Source organism: Hylobates moloch, unplaced genomic scaffold (genome assembly GCF_009828535.3).
Source record: "Hylobates moloch isolate HMO894 unplaced genomic scaffold, HMol_V3 SCAFFOLD_12, whole genome shotgun sequence".
Taxonomy (NCBI): domain Eukaryota; kingdom Metazoa; phylum Chordata; class Mammalia; order Primates; family Hylobatidae; genus Hylobates; species Hylobates moloch.
This window is the reverse complement of record NW_026652287.1, coordinates 42,462,263-42,481,835: the sequence shown is the minus strand read 5'-3', so window position 1 is coordinate 42,481,835 and position 19,573 is coordinate 42,462,263. Positions and strand designations below refer to the sequence as shown.

At 44.2% G+C, this 19,573-nt stretch overlaps 1 protein-coding gene and 2 pseudogenes across 3 annotated transcripts in view; 1 reads left to right on the top strand and 2 right to left on the bottom strand.

Moving 5' to 3' along the window:
- The first annotated feature begins 2,342 nt into the window (after window positions 1–2,342).
- ZNF560 (zinc finger protein 560) overlaps window positions 2,343–19,573 on the top strand; it is a 59,294-nt gene continuing 42,063 nt past the window's right edge. For 2 of the 3 annotated variants that reach the window (XM_032169579.2, XM_058426071.1), the window contains exons 1-2: window positions 2,343–2,533; window positions 2,857–2,944. In XM_032169579.2, the coding sequence (XP_032025470.2) occupies window positions 2,423–2,533; window positions 2,857–2,944 (199 nt within the window). In that variant the 5' untranslated portion in view covers window positions 2,343–2,422. Of the gene's footprint in view, window positions 2,534–2,634; window positions 2,727–2,856; window positions 2,945–19,573 lie in introns of those variants that run through there. The other variant, XM_058426072.1, reaches the window with a different exon arrangement.
- LOC116479495 (large ribosomal subunit protein P1-like) lies at window positions 3,224–5,198 on the bottom strand (annotated as a pseudogene).
- On the bottom strand, window positions 6,128–6,516 carry LOC116478411 (NADH dehydrogenase [ubiquinone] 1 beta subcomplex subunit 4-like; annotated as a pseudogene).

Below are 19,573 nucleotides of genomic sequence, written 5' to 3'. Positions count from 1 at the left end.
TTAAAATTAGAAATGAAACTGAGGCACACTACAACAAACTATTCAGAAATAAATATTATAAGAGGATACTATGAACAATTAATTGTACAACTAGTTAGATAACCTAAATAAAGTGGACACATTTCTAGAAACACAGAAATTAACTGGATTAAAAAGTAATGAAAAATCTCAAGAGACCTGTAACAAGAGATTAAATCAGTATTTCAAAACTTCCCAGCAATGAATTGTCAATTCACAAATGAATTGTACTAAACATTTAAAGAATAATCAACACCAGGGTTTCTCAATATCCTCCAAAAAAGGAGAATAGGAGGCCAGGTGTGGTGGCTCATGCCTGTAATCCCAGCATTTTGGGAGCCCGAGCAAGGTGAATCACAAGGTAAAGAGATCAAGACCATCCTGGCCAACATGGTGAAACCCCATCTCTACTAAAAACACAAAAATTAGCTGGGCATGGTGGTATGCACCTGTAGTCTCAGCTACTCGGGAGGCTGAGGCAGGAGAATTGCTTTAACCTGGGAGGTGGAAGTTGCAGTAAGCCGAGATTGCGCCACTACACTCCAGCCTGGCAACAGAGCGAGACTCTGTCTCAAACCAAACCAAATGAAACCAAACCAAACCAAAATAAAACAAAACATGAGAGAACACTTTCTTTTTTTTCTTTTTTGAGACGAGGTCTTGCTCTGTCACCCAGGCTGGGGTGCAGTGGCATGATTTTGGCTCACTGTAACCTCTGCCTCCCGAGTTCAAGCGATTCTCCTGCCTCAGCCTCCCGAGTAGCTGGGATTACAGGTGCCCACCACCATGCCTGGCTAATTTTTTGTATCTTTAGTAGAGACAGGGTTTCACCATGTTGGTCGGGCTGGTCTTGAGCTCCTGACCTCAGGTGATCCACCCACCTCTGCCTCCCAAAATGTTGGGATTACAGGCGTGAGCCACCGCGCCCAGCCTCTACAGGAAATTCTAGCCAGAGCAATTACACAAGAAAATAAAATAAAAGGTTTCCCAATTAGAATAGAACAAATAAAAATATATTTATAGGTGATATTTGATATATAGAAAATTTTGAAGAATCTACAAGAAAACTAGAAGAGCTTGTAATAAATTCCGTAAAGTTGCATGGTACAACATTGAGATGAAAATTAGTTTTGTATCTATACACCAGCAAAGAACAATCAGAAAAGGAAACTGAGAATGTGATCCCTTTTACAAATAAGTTACATGGGAATAACTTTACCCCAAGAGGTAAAATATTTGTAAACTGAAAATTTCAAAACATTACTGAGAGTTTAAAGAAGACCTAAATAGAGAGATATTGTATATTCACACATAGGAAGACTCAGTATTATAAAGATACCAATATAACTCGAAGACTCAACTAAATCTCTACCACAAGTCCAACAGTCTTCTTTTTTTTTTCTGCACAGAATAAGTGAAGAATGCCTGGTATCAGTGGTATTTCATAAAGTAGTACGGGAGGCTTTGAATCATTTGGTAAGATCTGAGAAATAGTAACAAATACAAAGTTGAAGAAGAAAAAAAATACAATAAGGCCAGGCATGGTGCGTGATGGCTCACGCCTGTAATCCCACTTCGGGAGTGCAGGGCCGGCAGATTGCTTGAGCCCAGGAGTTCCAGACCAGCCTGGGCAACATGGTTAGACTCTGTCTCTACAAAATAATAATAATAATAATGATAATAATAATAATACAAAAATTAGCCGGCGCGCTGCACCCGTGGTCCCAGCTACTCGGGAGGCTGAGGAGGGAGGATGGCTTGAGCCTGGAGAGGTCGAGACTGCAGTGAGCCGTGTTCCTACCACTGCATTCCAGCCTGGGCAACAGAGCCAGACCCTGCCTCAAAGAAAAAAGAAAAAAAAAAAAGAAAAGAAAAAAGAAAGAAAAGAAAAAAAATTGCAATATTTACAGAAAGTATCGATACATTGAAAACGCAGAGGAATCAATGATTAGAGTTTAGCAAGGTCAGATAAATAAAAAGAAATAAGAGAAAATAAAGTTCTAAAGACGTGATGGAATGGAGGAAGCAGGCCATTTTGTGGATTGGCAGATTATCAACTGCAGAGACTCCTGAAAGGGATCCAGGAACGTGGGGGAGTTTCTCATGAGCATCCTGAGGGGTGAGTCCATCGCCCGACGTTTCGCCCTCCTGGTCCATTCTGCCACCGAAGCCACCGGCTGGGTCTGGTCCCACCTCTAGCCCCGCCCCCGGGCATGGGCCCCGCCCACATCCCCGCCCACAGCACTGATTTAACCCCCACCTTGCCCTGTGGGCCCATTTCTCTCTTGCCCACACAGGCACTGAGCCGACTCCTTGACACCTCCGCACCCACGCGGAGGGAAACTAGAATCCTGAAGAGTTTCATCCTGTCCAACTGCCCACACAACGAGTCACGCCCCTTCCGATGCCCCAAACGGAAGTGACGTTAGCGGCGCGCCAGTTCTCTCTTTTGGTCTCTGGCGCGTATTGCCTCAGCCACTTTTTCCTTTGTGTCGTCTGGTCGTTCACTACTTTGGTGAGGCTTGTGTGGACTAGTGGGTTGGGCGGTGTTTCGGGGGGTGGCAGAGGTCACAATCGACCCAGGGTAATCGAGGAACCTCCTTACAGAGGCCTGGACCACTCCACAGGAGTCCGCAGGAGCCGCGGAGCCATCGGGCGAGGCCACGTCGAAGAGGCCATTGGGACCTTCGGTCCCCTAGAGGAGCCGGGTGGGAAGTGCAGTATGGGCGGCGTCCGAGGGATGTTTTCAGCCGTGTGTTCCCGTCTTCAAAAGTGTCCAAGCGTTCTGAGGCCTTAAAAAATAAGTCTCCAAGGCAACGTTTGTGAATTGTGTTTCAGAGGGAAAAGAATTTTGCCGTTCGCGTTCGATTGACTCCGTCCCCAAGATCCTGCAGCCCCACGGACCTGGCGACTCCACTGTGTTCGGGTGAGCACTGGGAGAAAGTTGGTTCAAGGGGGCAGCTGCTTCCTTTTTTATGCAAACGAGTGTTTCATGTGAGATTTTGGCATTTTGCCTTTGTGAAACCTGTATATTATTGACACATTACGTTCAGGTAGAAAGGTGCTTTCTTAGTTGTCTAGGGTGTGCGTATTTCTGCATGTGCTTATAAACGTTTGTAGACCGCGAGTCTTTCTACTAAAAACTAAGAATACTCAGCCATTCTTTTCATCTGAAGTTCCTAGCTCTGTACGTCTCTAAAGAGCTTCATAACCAGGCTTCCTGGAAGAAAGGATGGAGGGTTTACACACTAATACTAGAGTAATCGAATTTACCGTTAACAGGATGACTGTACTAAGTGTATTTTTCCCGCATTTTTCTTTCGAAAAAACTTAAACCTATGGGTATGTTGACCATCCAGTACGACGAATAAATATCCATTGTAGCTGCACCTGTTTTTTAGCGTTTTGTGTATTTGCTGTCTCGTAAATAAATTTTATGGTGAACTGTTTGGCAGTTAATGGAAAATTCATTGCAGAGATGAAGCTCGAGTTTTTTTTTTTTTTTTTTTGAGAGGGGGTCTTGCTCTGTCGCCCAGGCTGGAGTGCAGTGGCGCGATCTCGCCTCACTGCAACCTCCGCCTCCCGGGTTCAAGCGATTCTCCTGCCTCAGCTTCCCAAGTAGCTGTAATTACAGGCGCGTGCCACCATGCCCGGATAATTTTTTGTGTTTTTAGTAGAGATGGGGTTTCACCGTGTTAGCCAGGATGGTAAGCTCGACATTTAAGTAGTGGGTAATGCCTGACTCAATGATAAGAGTGTTGTTTTACTAAAACCGTAATACTATTTGCATCAAGAAAATTAAAAATAATAATGTTATCTAATATTTACTGTGTATAATAAATGAAAGTTTTCCAAATTGTTCTAAAATATAACGGAATGTTTTTGGATCTGAGCTCTGTTCAAGATTTTTTTTTTTTTTGAGAGTTTTTTTGAGGCAGGGTGTTGCCTTGTTGCCCAGGCTGGAGTGCGGTGGCATGATATTGGTTCACTGCAAACACTGCTTACCACGCCCAGCTTTGTGTTTCTGTGCCTGGTTTATTTCACTTAACGTACTGTCCTCCAGTTCCATCTATGTTGTTGAAAATGACAGGATTTCATTCTTTTTTTTTTTTTTTTTTTTGAGACATAGTCTCACTCTGTCGCCAGGCTGGAGTGCAGTGGTGCAGTCTCGACTCACTGCAACCTCTGCCTCCCTGGTTCAAGCGATCCTCCTGCCTCAGCCTTTTGAGTAGCTGGGATTTCAGGCACGTGCCACCATGCCCAGCTAATTTTTGTATTTTTAGTAGAGATGGGGTTTCACCATGTTGGCCAGGATGGTCTTGATCTCCTGACCTCGTTCGTGATCCTCCTGCCTCAGCCCCCCAAAATGCTGGGGTTACAAGCATGAGCCACCGCGCCTGGCCAGGATCTCCCTTTTTGTCTTTTGTTTTTCTTGCCTTCCTCCCTGTCCCCCCCACCCCCCCCGCTTTTTTTTTTTCAAGTTCAGCTTTTTATTGAACACATTTCAAAAGAGGTTTAGTCAAAAAGACCAAAGCCAGGCCTGGTCTGGTGTCTCACGCCTATAATCCCAGCACTTTGGGAGGCCGAGGCAGGTGGATCATGAGGTCAGGAGTTCTCTACCAACCTGGCCAAGATGGTGAATCCCTGTCTCTACTAAAAATACAAAAAAATTAGCCAGGAGTGGTGGCAGGCGCTTATAATCCCAGCTACTCAGGAGGCTGAGGCAGAAAATTACTTGAACCCAAGAGGCAGAAGGTGGGGGTGTGTGGTGACCACGCCAGTGCACTCAACCCGGGCGACAAAGGTGAACCCCCTCTCAAAAAAAAAAAAAAAGACAAAAAAAAAAAAACCAAAGCCCATGCCATCACCAGACTCCCTGGATTCTTCTTTCTTTTCTTCCATTTTCTTCTCCTTAGCTGGAGCAGCAGCTGTGAAGGGGGCAAGAGCTCCTGCTGGTGCAGCACCAGCTGCTGAAGCAGGTCCACCAGCCCTGACGTAGCAGATGAGGCTCCCAATGTTGACATTGGCCAGGGCCTTTGCAAACAGGCAGGCCAAAAAGGTTCAACATTTACACTGGCTGCTTTAATGAGGCCATTGATCTTATCCTCCGTGATGGTCACCTCATCGTCGTGCAGAATAAGGGCTGAGTAGATGCAGGCGAGCTTAGAGACAGAGGCCATGTCATGGGCCAGTATGGGGCTGGTGCTGCTGGATGCGGTGCTAGTTGCCAGATGAAGTGAGGGCCTCACTGCAATGCGGCCTTAGCTTCCTTGGAAGGACTGAGCACCTTGACGGCAGCTGAGGAAAGTTTGAGCTCTGTCACCCAGGCTGGAGTGCAGTGATGCAATCTCAGCTCACTGCAACCTCCGCCTCCTGGGCTCAAGTGATCCTCCCACCTCAGCCTCCTGAGTAGCTGGGACTACAGGTGCTCGCCACCACACCTGGCTAATTTTTGTATTTTTACATAGAAATGGGGTTTCGCAGTGTTGCCCAGGCTGGCCTCAAACTCCTGGGCTCAAGTAATCCACCCGTCTCAGCCTCCCAAAGTGCTGGGATTACAGGTGTAAGTCACCGAACCTGGCCCAGATCTCATTCTTTTTTGTGAATGAACAGTACTCCATTGTATATGTGTACCACATTTTCTTTATCCATTCATCTCATCTGTTGATCTACACTTAGGTTGCTTCCAAATCCTGGCTACTGTGAATACTGCTGTAGCAAACGAGAGTGCAGATATCTCTTCAATATACTGATTTCCTTTTTTTTTTCTTGTGCAGATATCTCTTCAATATACTGATTTCCTTTTTTTTTTCTTAACGTTTATTTTAGGTTTGAGAGTACATGTGAAGGTTTGTTACATAGGTAAAGAAACCCAGGTGTTAAGCCCAGTACCCAGTGGTTATCTTTTCTGCTCCTTTCCCTCCTCCCACCCTCCACCCTCAAGTAGACTCCAGTGTCTATTGTTTCCTTCTTTGTATTCATAAGTTCTTATCTTTTAGCTCTCACTTATAAGTGAGAGCCTGTGGTATTTGGTTTTCTTTTCTTTTCTTTTTATTGATTAATAGACGATTTATTTAAGCAAGAATATATATAATCATCATTGCCAGACTTAATATGAGATGTTAAATGTTCTATCCAATTTTCCTTCCGGATAAGTTTTTCTTTCCTATCCGTGTCAGTTTTGAAAACATAATACCAGAAGAAGAGGGGCCTAATTCTACATAGCCCTCCCAAGAGTGAGTTTTTAGGAGTGGGTCTGAAATTAGGATAGACATTTGCTGATCTTGCATAGGTCCAACGAATCAAGGCAGGATCTTCGACAAGCGGTGGTTAGGGTCATTGTACTGGAGCAGGTACTCCTGCTGAAGCTGGGCTCTTATGGCCAACTGCTTAGCTTGTGCCCTCCCGGTTTCCAGAGACATGTCATACATAGTTGGCCTGGTCAAGCGTCGAGGGCAGAGTGGCCAGGCATGATGGAGTATACTTTGGGAACGACATCTTGGTGACCTAGCACACAACTGCCAGTATTTGGTTTTCTGTACCTGCCTTAGTTTGCTAAGTATAATAGCCTCCAGCTCCATCTACGTTTTCGCCAAAGACATGATCTTGTTCTTTTTCATGGCTACATAGTATTCAATGGTGTATGTGTACCACATTTTCTTTATCCGGTCTGTCATTGAAGGGCATTTATGTTGATTCCATGTCTTTTCTCTTGTAAATAGCGCTTCTTTGAACATTTGTGTGTGTGTGTCTTTATGGTAGAATGATCTATTAATTTATTCATTTTTTGAGACAGAGTCTCACTCCATCTCCCAGGCTGGAGTGCAGTGGTGCCATCTTGGCTCACTGCAACCTCCACCTCCTGGGTTCAAGTGATTCTCCTGCCTCAGCCTCCCAAGTAGTTAGGATTACAGGCGTTCTCCACCATGCCTAGCTAATTTTTGTATTTTTAGTAGAGACAGGGGTTTCACCATGCTGGCCAGGCTGCTCTTGAACTCCTGACCTTGTGGTCTGCCCACCTTGGCCTCCCAAAGTGCTGGGATTACAGGCACAAGCCACCACGCCTGGCCAGAGCACTTTATTTTAAAGATAGCCTTTTCCTTTTGAATAAGAAAGTAATATGTGAGATCCTTTTGTGGGTTGAGTTTTTACACTCTTGTGTGAGATGTGCCTCCCTCATATCTTTTTACCATGTCATCAGCACAAAAGAAAGTAATATGTGGGTTGATATTTTGACACCTGGAATATATATATCATATGTATATTATGTATCTATATGAGAATGTATCTATCACATAGATATGTAGAGAGAGAGAGAGATATCTCTATAACTCTGTATTCGCACATATATGTATATATATATGTTCGTGGGTTTTTTTTTTTTTTTTTTTGAGATTCATTCTGTTGCCCAGGGTGGAGTGCAGTGTCACGATCCTAGCTCACTGCAGCCTTGAACTACTGGGCTCAAGTGATCCTCCCACCTCAACCTCAGAAAATGTTGTGATTACAGGCATGAGCCACCATCCCTTGCAGGACACCCGGAATATTTTGTTCCCCAGCAACATTTCTACTAATTATTTTAGCATCCATGAGTAACCTGCAGTAAATGAACTTCTTTATATGTAGTTAACATTTTTATAAGTGTATTACCAGGTTAAACCTTTAATATTGGACTTTAGGTCAGAGGACAAATGTACATTTAATTTTGCTGGATATTATAACTTCCCATCCATAGGTCTTGTACCATTTGGCAGTTTCTTTTTTTTTTTTTTTTTTTGAGACAGAGTCTTGCTCTGTCGCCCTGGCTGGAGTGCAGTGGCACGGTCTTGGCTCACTGCAAGCTCTGCCTCCTGGGTTGACGCCATTCTCCTGCCTCAACCTCCCGAGTAGCCGGGACTACAGGCGCCCGCCACCATGCCCGGCTAATTTTTTGTATTTTTAGTAGAGACGGGGTTTCACTGTGTTAGCCAGGATGGTCTCGATCTCTTGACCTCGTGATCCGACCGCCATTTGGCAGTTTCTGAATGGAGGTATTGTAAAGTTGTGTAAAAATTATTCTGGAAAGAAGGAGCAGACTTTAGTTTGTTTTTTTGTTTGTTTTTTTTTTCTGTTTGTTTTACTGTTGCCACCTTTGAAGATAGATTTTAGTTTTAACTGAAAGCCACTTGTTTTCAAAAAGAAAGTCAATGTCTGGTTCAGTTTCATCCTGAATAAAAATACTCAAATATATTTTCAGAAGTATAGTGTTCTTTCTTTCTTTCTTTTCTTTCTTTCCCCCTGCCCACCCTGCCCTTTTTGAGACAGATTCTTGCTCTGTTGCCCAGGCTGGAGTGCAGTGGTGCCATCTCAATACACTGCACCCTCTGCCTCCTGGGTTCAAGCTATTCTCATGCCTCAGCCTCCCAAGTAGATGGGATTACAGGCATGCAGCACCACGCCTGGCTAACTTTTGTATTTTTTTGTAGAGATGCGGTTTCGTCATGTTGGCCAGGCTGATCTTGAACTCCTGGCCTCAAGTGATCTGCACCTTGGCCTCCCAAAGTGCTGGGATTGCAGCCGTGAGCTACTACTGTGGCTGGCCAGAAGTGTAGTGTTTTGGTTTATATTTTATGTGTGAGACATTTTATATGAGTATTGTTTAATTCTTGTGTTGTATATTCTATTTCTTTTTTAAAAATAAATATCCTGTTTATTCAGTGTATCACTCTAGCCTGTGGCAGTAATTTTGAATCCAGTTCTATCAGTCATCAAATTCTATAGTCCATTTACAAATTTGATAAGCATGCTGTGTCTTATCTAATTGCCTTAGCTGAAACCTACAGTACAGTCTTTTTTTTTTTTTTTGGCGATAGAGTCTTGCTCTGTTGCTCTGGCTAGAGTGTGATGGTGCGATCTCGGCTCACTGCAACCTCTGCCTAGAGAAGAATGTATTTCCACATTCAGTGAATAGGCAAAATTCATTTCCTTGTACCTATAGGACTTGTTGCTGGCTGTTGCTGGAGGAGGCTGTGCTCAGTTCCTAGAATCTACCTGCAGGTTTTTTGTTTGTTGGTTTTGTTTTGTTTTGTTTTGTTTTTGAGACAGAGTTTCACTCTTATTGCTCAGTCTGGAGTGCAATGGCGTGACCTTGGCTCACCACAACCTCCGCCTCCTGGGTTCAAGTGATTCTTTTGCCTCAGCCTACTGAGTAGCTGGGATTACAGGCATTCGCCACCATGCCCGGCTAATTTTTTGTTTTGTTTTGTTTTGAGATGGAGTTTTGCTCTTGTTGCCCAGGCTGGAGTGCAGTGGTGTGATCTTGGCTCACTGCAACCTCTGCCTCCCGGGTTCATGCAATTCTCCTGCCTCAGCTTCCTGAGTAGCTGGGATTACAGGCACCTGCCACCATGCCCGTCTAATTTTTTGTATTTTTACTAGAGACAGGGTTTCGCCATGTTGGGTAGGCTGGTCTCGAACTGCTCACTTCAGGTGATCCACCCATGTTGGCCTCCCAAAGTGCTGGGATTACAGGGGTGAGCTACTGCACCTGGCCTCCCTCCCATCTTTTAATGCAACACGATAAAGCTTAACATGTTCCATTAAAAGATAAATGCTTAAGGAATGCAGCCCTTTGTTCCATAGCAGATAATGATCGTGAATTCGGAGCTGAGATGGATAAATTGGTAACTGGCATGTTCACCGTTTTGCCTAGTCAGCATCCATATGTGCCCATCTATACACACTTTGATTCTCTTATAATGATTAAGTCTGCCTTTCCACTTAACAACATTGAAGGGAGAATTTCTCACCCCTAAGTGAGAATGTGCACAGCCCCTCATCACAGGCCATATTAATTTCTTTTTTTTTGAGATGGAGTCTCACTCTTTCGCCCAGACTGGAGTGCAGTGGTGCGGTCTCAGCTCTCTGCAACCTCCGCCTCCCAGGTTCAAGTGATTCTTCTGCCTCAGCTTCCAAGTAGCTGGGATTACAGGTGCGCGCCACCACGCCCAGCTAATTTTTGTATTTTTAGTAGAGACAGTGTTTCATCATGTTGGCCAGGCTGGTCTCGAACTCCTGACCTCAGGCGATGTGCCCGCCTCGGCCTTCCAAAGTGCTGGGATTACAGGTGTGAGCCACCACACCCAAAGCCATGTTAATTTCTACTGAAATTTAGTCATACTCTCCTTGAATATTCTGTTACCTGAAAACTAAATTAAAAATTTAACCTCTAGTAACATATACAAAATAGAAATAGAAAAGAGATAGAAGTGAATGATTGGGTTATGTAAATACATGCTTAGAAACTAACATGTATACATAACAATCAAAGAGAAAACCTGGGGCTGGGTGTGGTGGCTAGCACCTGTAATCCCAGCACTTTGGGAGGCCGAGGCAGGTGGATCACTTGAGGTCAGGAGTTTGAGACCAGCCTGGCCAACATGGTGAACCCCTGTCTCTACTGAAAATACAAAAATTAGTTGGGCATGGTGGGCGCCTGTAATCCCAGCTACTTGGGAGGCTGAGGCAGGAGAATTGCTTGAATCTGGGAGGTGGAGGCTGCAGTGAGCTGAGATCGCACCACTGCACTCCTGCCTGGGCAACAGAGTGAGATTCCGTCTCAAAAAAGCAAAAACAGAAAACCCGCCAAACTACTGCAGTTCTTGTTTCTGTCGTTGATCTTGAAGTTATAGTTGATATCCATGGTTTTACTTTTTCAATGAATATTTTTTGTATTTTCCTTGCCCTCAGCCAGAAACTCAGCAGCTCTGTGTTCTGTACCTGATGGAGTGACTCAAACCTTCCTTCTGAAGGGATCTTGGTCCTCCATTTTCCTGCCTTTTTTCTATTGTAATTTTTTGTTAACTTTTCTAAGTGGTATGGAAGTGCTAGGAGGTTCTAGACTTCATTCTTTTTGCCTCAGTTGTATAGCAGTACCCCAATTTCCCTTTGGTAATTGAGATTAATCCCTTCAGTTAATAGATTATTCCCACTCACCTCCTTATTTTTCTTTTTCTTCTTGGTTTAATGGATATGAAACTTATAAGGGCCAGATGTTAATCTCTCTTTCCAGTGTATTGGGACCAAATAGTTGCCCCTGGGGAAGCATTCCCCATTATGGACTCAGATCTCCAAATTACAGTGCTCTACATTGCTGGGATTGGAAGCAAAGTTTTTGTCCTGGAGCTAATTCTGCCTTCACCCATCAGTTCCTGGGCCTGTTTGTTCTGACTGTGGTGAGATAGTAGTATCTAGTGATCTCTGATTCAGAGCATACACTATGTCTTGTGAAACACAATCCCATTCTTTCAGAGGTTGTCTCCCAGTTGGCCCTGTATCTGAATTTTCAGTAAGCTATTTCATCTTTCATTTAGACTAGCTGCTTCTGAGTGATGGGGTGTGTGATGAGACCAGCTGATGAGAGGGACATGTTCCCACTGTTGCACTTCCTTTGCAGTGAAATGGGTTCCTTGATGAAAGACGGTATTTTGTGAATGCTGTGATTGCAGTGAAAGCATTTTGTGAGTGCATGGATGATGCATTGTATAGGCAGAAGCCTAGTGGATTTGCCTCTCCCCTGTACAAATCTGCCTCTATATAAATCCTATATGGATTTGCTTCTCTACTAGTTAGGCTTCTGGCAAATCCACATCCAGAACATGAGTCTATTCCAGTGAAGATGAATCTTAGTCACCTTCATGATAGGAGTGGTCCAATGTAATCATCTTGCCACCAGCTGGCTCCCCGGTTACTCTAGAAATTAATGCCCTTGGTTCAAGACTAACCTGGGCAACATGGTGAAACCCCATTTCTACAAAAACAAAAAATCAAGCCCCCCCCAAAAAAAACCCCAAATTAGCCAGGCTTGGTGATATATGCCTGTAGTCCTAGCTACTCAGCAGCATGAGGCAGAAAGATTGCTTGAGCCCAGGAGATTGAGGCTTCAGTGAGCCGTGGTCATGCCACTGCACTCCAGCCTAGGTGACAGAGTGAGACCCTGTCCCCCTCCCCCCAAAAGAAAAGAAAAAAGAAATTAATGCCCTTATGTATTCAGTTTTGGTTTTTGCTTTTAGCAGATTGGGCACCTAGCAGTAGCATTAGCTGCATTAGCTTTGGTAAATGGAAGTCCATACTGTTGAGCCGTAGTAGACTTTATCTCTGTTTTTCTGGCCATCTTATTCAAGGGCCTATGGAGCAAACATTGGGGTGGCAGGGGAAAGCAGTTGACTTCTATATAGAGTATCATTTTGTCCATCTGATTATTAAAAGTCTCATTTCTAGTGAATTGCCTTTGTTGGCCATTTACATGGGACACAAATATCTTCACAGCTGATGTCCTTTAAGAGAGATCTATGCATATATGTTTTTCTAGACTTACCAGTCTTGTTCCATATACATCCTTGACCATTCAGTGAAACCATTAGCAACTGCTCATGGATCATTGTTTACGTGTCCTTCTGGCCATGTCCTCCAGACCCAGAGGATAGTCAAATATACTGCGAGTTCTGCCACTGGGATGCTATTCTTATCTGAAAGATATTACAGTCTTTTGGTGTCATTGTTCAGCTGAGCCATTGTGTTTGTGCTCCCACTTTTGGGTCGTGCTAGCATATTGTGCAGACACATCTGTAAACAGGACTTGTCTCAGATAGGCGTAAGAAATAGCTCAGGAAGCCACAGGTATGGATTGAGGGAAATGAGACAGTGCAAATGGAGCTTGTGTTGAGTCTTTGCCATTTGCTCATGCAGTTTACTTGTACTAGCTGGAACTTTTAGAGCTCAATGTCTTCTGTGCCATTTCCATTTGATAACAGATTGCTGCTGCATTTTCCCTGAACTTGGAGTTTTGTGGGTCAGACAACCTCAAGTTCATGGTAGGAAGCTCAGGCCACTTGGTCGCTTGATGTCCCATGTACGACTTCTGTGTTGAACCCAGTGATAACTGTTTACTCAAAAGGAGGCTAGTTTCCTGCAGAAGAGGGAATATATTTATTCTGAACTACTGCTATGATTTTCCTACTGGTGGTTGCTAGAGGCTTCCAGCAACATATTATTTACTATGGATACTTCGAGTATCATTGTATCTGGTGGATTATATCGACCAAGTGCTTAAAAATCTTGTACTGCAGCCTGAGCTTGGTGCATTGCAATCACTTGGTGTTCACTCACTTGTAAGCATTATAACCAACTCTGTAGATGGGTTAAAGCACATTGAAATGTGGTATATGCTGTCTAAAGAATTTTTTTTTTTTTTGAGACGGAGTCTCGCTCTGTCACCCAGGCTGGAATGCACTGGTGCAGTCTCGGTTCACTGCAACCTCTGCCTCCCAGGTCCAAGCAATTCTCCTGTCTCAGTGTCCTGAGTAGCTGGGACTACAGATGCGTGCCACCACACCCAGCTAATTTTTTGTATTTTTAGTAGAGATGGGGTTTCACCATGTTAGCCAGGATAGTCTCAATCTCCTGACCTCGTGATCTGCCAGCCTCAGCCTCCCAAAGTGCTGGGATTACAGGTGTGAGCCACCGTGCCTGGCCAAGAATCTTATAGTTCTGCCAAGTGTTGCACCTAATTTTGGGGAGCACTAACTAGGAATGACACCTTGGAGGGGATATCTTGATATGGTCTAGACAACTGAACCCCCAAATCTTTGTTGATTGGATAGGGCATGGTGGCTCAGGCCTGTAACTCTAACACTTTGGGAGGCCGAGGCAGGCAGATTGCTTGAGGCCAGGAGTTTGAGACCAGCCTGGCCAACATAGTGAGATCCCATCTCTACCAAAAAAGATTAAAAGAAAAAAAATTACCTGGCATAATAATGTGCACCTGTCATCCCAGATGCTTGGGAGGCTGAGGTGGGAGGATCACTGGAGCCTAGAAGGTGGAGGTTGTGGTGAGCCATGATCACACCACTGCACTCCAGCCTGGGCAGCAGAGCAAGACCCTGTCTCAAAAAAAAAAACAAAACCAACTTTGTTGATTTAGCTGGCTCTTGAATCTCCCATCCTCTACTTTGTAGCCTATAAAGGTATCCAAACTATTTACTGTTTCCTGTTCATGGGATATCATGTACAAAATATTTTCAGTGTGATGGAGTGTTGCAATGTTTTGTGTAATGCCAAAACCTCTGAAGACTCTATTTTGGTAGAAAAGAGGAGAATTGATGTAAGTTATGATAGTCACCCGTAATTCTCCAAAGTCCATGTGACTTCTGCACAATCCTGAGTGGTGTGTTACCTAGGTCTGGTGATTGGGTTGAGAGACTGTGAATCTCCCCTGTGGTGACTCTTATCAGGTTTTTGGCCATTAGACTTGAGACTTCTTGTTACATAGATCAAGCAGTATTCCAAGACTTACATTGGCAAACTATGGCTTATGGGACACACCTAAACTTCAACCTGTTTTTGTAAATTATAATTGGAACAGAACAACCATGTTCATTTGTTTACATATTTTCTGAGGCTTCTTTCATACTACAAGGGCAGAGTTGAGTATTTGTAACAGACTGTGTGATCCACAAAGTATAACATTTACTATATATCCCATTACAACAAGATTTATTGATCCCTGTTGTAGTAGGGTGCTTATCTGTTTCATCCTAGGGACGAAATGTGATCAGTTTGCTAACACAAATAATCTCTGTCGGCCAAAGCATTCCAATTATTGGTACATTCAGTGTGCCCTTGACATTTGATGTAGCCTCGTTGTCTTTGATAGTTAAGTGCTACCCACTTGATTTTTGGCACTCAAGGTTCTCATCATCCCCATTGAAACAGGGAACTCATCTCAATGATTGTATCTCCTATAGTCTTAACAAATGTTTAAAGGAGAATAAACAGAACTTTTCAAGAATGGAGGTACTCCCTTCAGTTGTCTATTTCTGAATGCCTTTGTGAAGAAGGTGTCTTCTGGGACCTTAATGTAGGTTGAAGAAGGAAAGCTGTGCAGATCACATGTGATAAATCCAGTGCAACCTTCCTATGTGTCTAGGATTCCCTCCTTTACATTAGCCACGGAAGCTCTTACATATTAACTCTGTTAACTAGGTCATGAATACACGTTTCAATCATCCAACCAGTTTAGCTATTAGAATCATGCCATGGTCCATTAGCTAATATGTAAAATTCAAAATGTGTAGTAAGTACATGTATTAGGCTGTTCTCACATTGCTATAAAGAAATACACGAGACTGGCCAGGTGCAGTGGCTCACGCCTGTAATCCCAGCACTTTGGGAGGCCAGCGTGGGCTGATCACGAGGTCGGGAGATCAAGACCATCCTGGCTAACACAGTGAAGCCCTGTCTCTACTGAAAATACAAAAAAATTAGCTGGGTGTGGTGGCAGGTGCCTGTAGTCCCAGTTACTCAGAAGGCTGAGGCAGGAGAATGGTGTGAACCCGGGAGGCGGAGCTTGCGGTGAGCCGAGATCATGCCACTGCACTCCAGCTGGGTAATTTATAAAGAAGTTCCCAGCCGCCCAACTGTCTGGGAAGTGAAGAGCACCTCTGCCTGGCAGCCCCACTGTCTGGAAAGTGAGGAGCATCTCTGCTTGGCTGCCCACCGTCTGGGAAGTGAGGAACACCTCTGCTCAGCCACCACCCTGGAAGTGAGGAGCACCTCTGTCTGGCTGCCACCCTGTCTGGGAAGTGAGTAGTACCTCTGCCTGGCCACCACCCTGTCTGGGAAGTGAGGAGCAACTCTGTCTGGCCACTGCACTGTCTAGGAAGTGAGGAGTGCCTCTAACCAGCCGCTGCACTGTCTGGGAATCAAGGAGTGCCTCTGCCTGGCCGCCCTGCCCTCTGAGAAGCAAGGAGCGCCTCTGCCTGGCTGCCCTACTGTCTGGGAAGTGAGGAGTGCCTCTGTCGAGCCACTGTGCAACCCTCCAAGTGTGAAGTGACAGCCTTGTGTGTGATCTTTCTGCCCTCCCCAAGTTTGCATTTTCAACATTAAAGTTTATTTTTTAATTAAAAGTTTTAAATTGGAGAATTAAAAGAAGTTTAATTGGTTCACAGTTCTGTAGGCTGTACAGGAAGCATAGTGACTTCTGCATCTGGGGAGGCCTCTGGAAGCTTCCAGTCATGGCAGAAGGTAAAGCAGGAGTAGGTACATCTCATATGGCAGTAGCCAGGAGCAAGGGAGAATGAGGGGGAGGTGCTGTACACTTTTAAATGACCAGTTCATGAGGACAGTATCAAAGGAGATGGTGCTAAACCATTCATGAGAAATCTGCCCCCATGATCCGATCATCTCCCACCAGACCTCACCTCCAACACTGGGGACTACAGTTCGACATGAGATTTGGTGGGGACACAGATCCAAACCATATCAGTGCTCCATATCAATGAATTTGGGCCTATCTAATGTTACATTTTAACCTCCTTGATCTAGTACCTTAGAATCCATCCCATACATGTTCCCTGGGTTTCTTGTGATACATTATCATAGTTAGGACTCTGATGATAAAAATAAGTGATTATGGTGTGGGTCTTGAGGAGAATATGTATTATCTTCCAAGGTATCTGGACCAAATGAGATTGTCACAAAAATTTCCAGCAGATACCTAATGCTAAATGACGAGTTAATGGGTGCAGCAAAACAACATGGCACATGGATACATATGTAACAAATCTGCACATTGTGCACATGTACCCTAAAACTTAAAGTATAATAAATAAAAAAAAGAATTTCCAGCAGAAGGCTTTCTCCTCAGAAACCAAAGGGTAAGCTATATCCCTGGTAAGGGAGGCTCATAGTGTCTTAGGTTGTGTTAGTCTCTTTATTGTTGCTATGACATAATACCTGAGTAATTTATAAAGAAAAGAGGTTTCTTTGGCTCAGGATTCTGGTGGCTGGAAAGTCCAAGAGTATGGCCCCAGCATCTGCTCTACTGATGAGGCTCACATGCTGCAGCAAAACATGGTAGAGAAGCAGAAGAGGAAGCAGGCTTGTGCAAAACGGACCAAACACAAACAGCAGCCTTGCTTTATAACAATTAGCTCCTGTGGGAACTAATTGAGTCCTGTGTGAGCTAAAATTCACTTCTGCCTGACAGCATTAATCTATTTATGTGATATCTACCCCCATGACCCAAACATCTCATTAGGTGCCTCCTTCCGTGCTGTGATATTGACCAAGCCTCAACAGGAGTTGTGATGGGGACAGATCACATCCAAATCATAGCAGGGGTTTAAGATCATGTCTTTCATCTGGATCCAGTCAGATGTCTTCATTCCAGGTTCCATATTGTCATTCTTCCCTGAATACATTGTACATTTTTAAAAATTCATATTTTCTTGATGCCTCAGCTTTCTAACAAACAAGCTGTGAGCTCCTTGCTCAAGTGACCAGATGTACAAGGATGATAAGGTACTTATACCACAGGTTCTTCTGTTGGCCCTCCCCTGACCATGACCTAGTAACATTCAAATGCACCAATGAAATCTAATGCCTTTTGCTTTAGTACTATACCCCAAGCCCCAGTAAAGGCAGTTGCCCTCAAGGGAGGCTTCTGTCTCAGCTCCCTACCTGCTTGTCAGAGCCTCCTGCTTTGGTCCTCCTCCAGCATGGCCCCCTGCATGGCATGGCATGCCTCTCTCTCTAGGGTCTATGAGTGTAATAAATCTAATTTCATGAGCCTCTCCAAGTGTAATTGCCAGAGTGTGTTGGAGGGATCCTGAAACATCCCACAAAAGTGACTTAGTGCCCCATTTACAACACAGTTGGTGAAAAGGGTGAAGATCACTTTGAACTGGGGTGGAAAGTCTCTTGTAAGTGCCCTTTGACCTTTCATGGCTTGCTGATTGGCCATATTAAGTAAAATACTTATTCCTTTGGAAATGCTTGTTCCTCAGTGCTGAGAAGAACTAGCACTCAAAGAATTTTCTCAGCAAGGCAATTTTACTTTCTGCAGAAAGGGTGCTCCTTGCAGATGGAACAATGGCGAGAGGACACATGAACAAAGGAAGGAAGCAATTTTTATCCCTTATGGAGCTTGTCCCCGCTACTGTGTCCTGTCTTCATTGGCTGGAGCTGGACCACACAATTGAAGCTAAACCCGACTGGCAAGTAACTTAAAACTTTCCTAAATAGGTAAAGGCAAGGAAAAACAAAGGAAAAGAGGAAGTTGCTTACGAAAAGACTTAGAGAAGTAATAACATTTCCAAATAAGGAAGGGGCATAAGCTGTGAGCTGGGACATGGCTGAGCATGTATAGAATAAATATCTTGGTTAAAGTACAAGGACATAGAATGTACTCATTCCCTTATATCTAACAGCTACATAGGATAGGGCTTAACAAAGAGTTATTAGCACAAAGCAAGGAGGCTTGAAGGAAGTTAGCCTTTAAAAGAAACTATTATTTCTTTTTTTCTTTTCTTTTTTTTTTTTTTTTTTTTGAGACAGAGTCTCACTCTTGTTACCCAGGCTAGAGTGCAGTGGCATGATCTCGGCTCACTGTAGCCTCCACCTCCTGGGTTCAAGTGATTCTCCTGCCTTGGTCTCCCAAGTATCTGGGATTACAGGCACCTGCCACCATGCTTGGCTCATTTTTGTTTATTTACTAGAGATAGGGTTTTGCCATGTTGGCCAGGCTGGTTTCAAACTCCTAACCTCAGGTAATCCACCTGACTCAGCCTCCGAAAGTGCTGGGATTACAGGTGTGAGCCACCGCGCCCAGCCTAAAAGAAAATGTTATTTCTAACACTTATGATTTATTCTTTAACAAGAAGGAAAACTTTGAAGAGGAACTTTTTTACTTTCCACCCTGTACCATTTGGGAAGGCTGCCTGTCTTGTTGGAGTTTATGTGTATTGCTGTGTCATGCTTTGTGTTGTCCCTTCCAAGTATTAGCCAAGAGTCTTTGTCATAAAGTTTGGACCCTGTGCTAGTCCCAGTAATGCACCCCAAGATACTGCTTACCAGCCATGATCCCAGGAAGAGGGGTAATTATCCTGTTCTTCTCCAGGATCTGGAGTCATTTGTTCATGTGCATTGGGCATTTCTTAGTGCACATACAAGTGACTGTGATTTGAAGAAGGGACCCTGGCAATAGAACTGGGCTCCTCTTTTGTATATTTGCACCAACTACACCTTGTTAGGTGCCTCCTATGTTGCAATGCTATTCTGGTTTAGTGCTGGTGCTCCCTGCCCCTGCCAGCTCCATGGGTTATGGCAGATGGCTTTCATGGAGAATGGTAGCTCAATGTTTTTTAAAAAAATGAATGGAAGGAGTACTTGATCCCTCTCCCCCTAAGATACTTGAGCATGTTTCTCAACTTATTTGAGGTTACAGATCTTCGGGGCTGGGCATGGTGGCTCATGCCTGTAATCCCAGTACTTTGGGAGATAGAGGTGGGAGGATCACTTGAGGCCAGGAGTTCAAGACCAGTGTGGCCAAATCCTGTCTCTACTAAAAATACAAAATTAGCTGGATGTGGTAGTGCACGCCTGTCTTCCCAGCTACTAGGGAGGCTGAGGCATGAGAATCACTTGAACCTGGGAGGTGGAGGTTGCAGTGAGCTGAGATCACACCATTGCACTCCAGCCTGGGTGACAGAGCGAGACTCTGTCTCAAAAAAAAAAA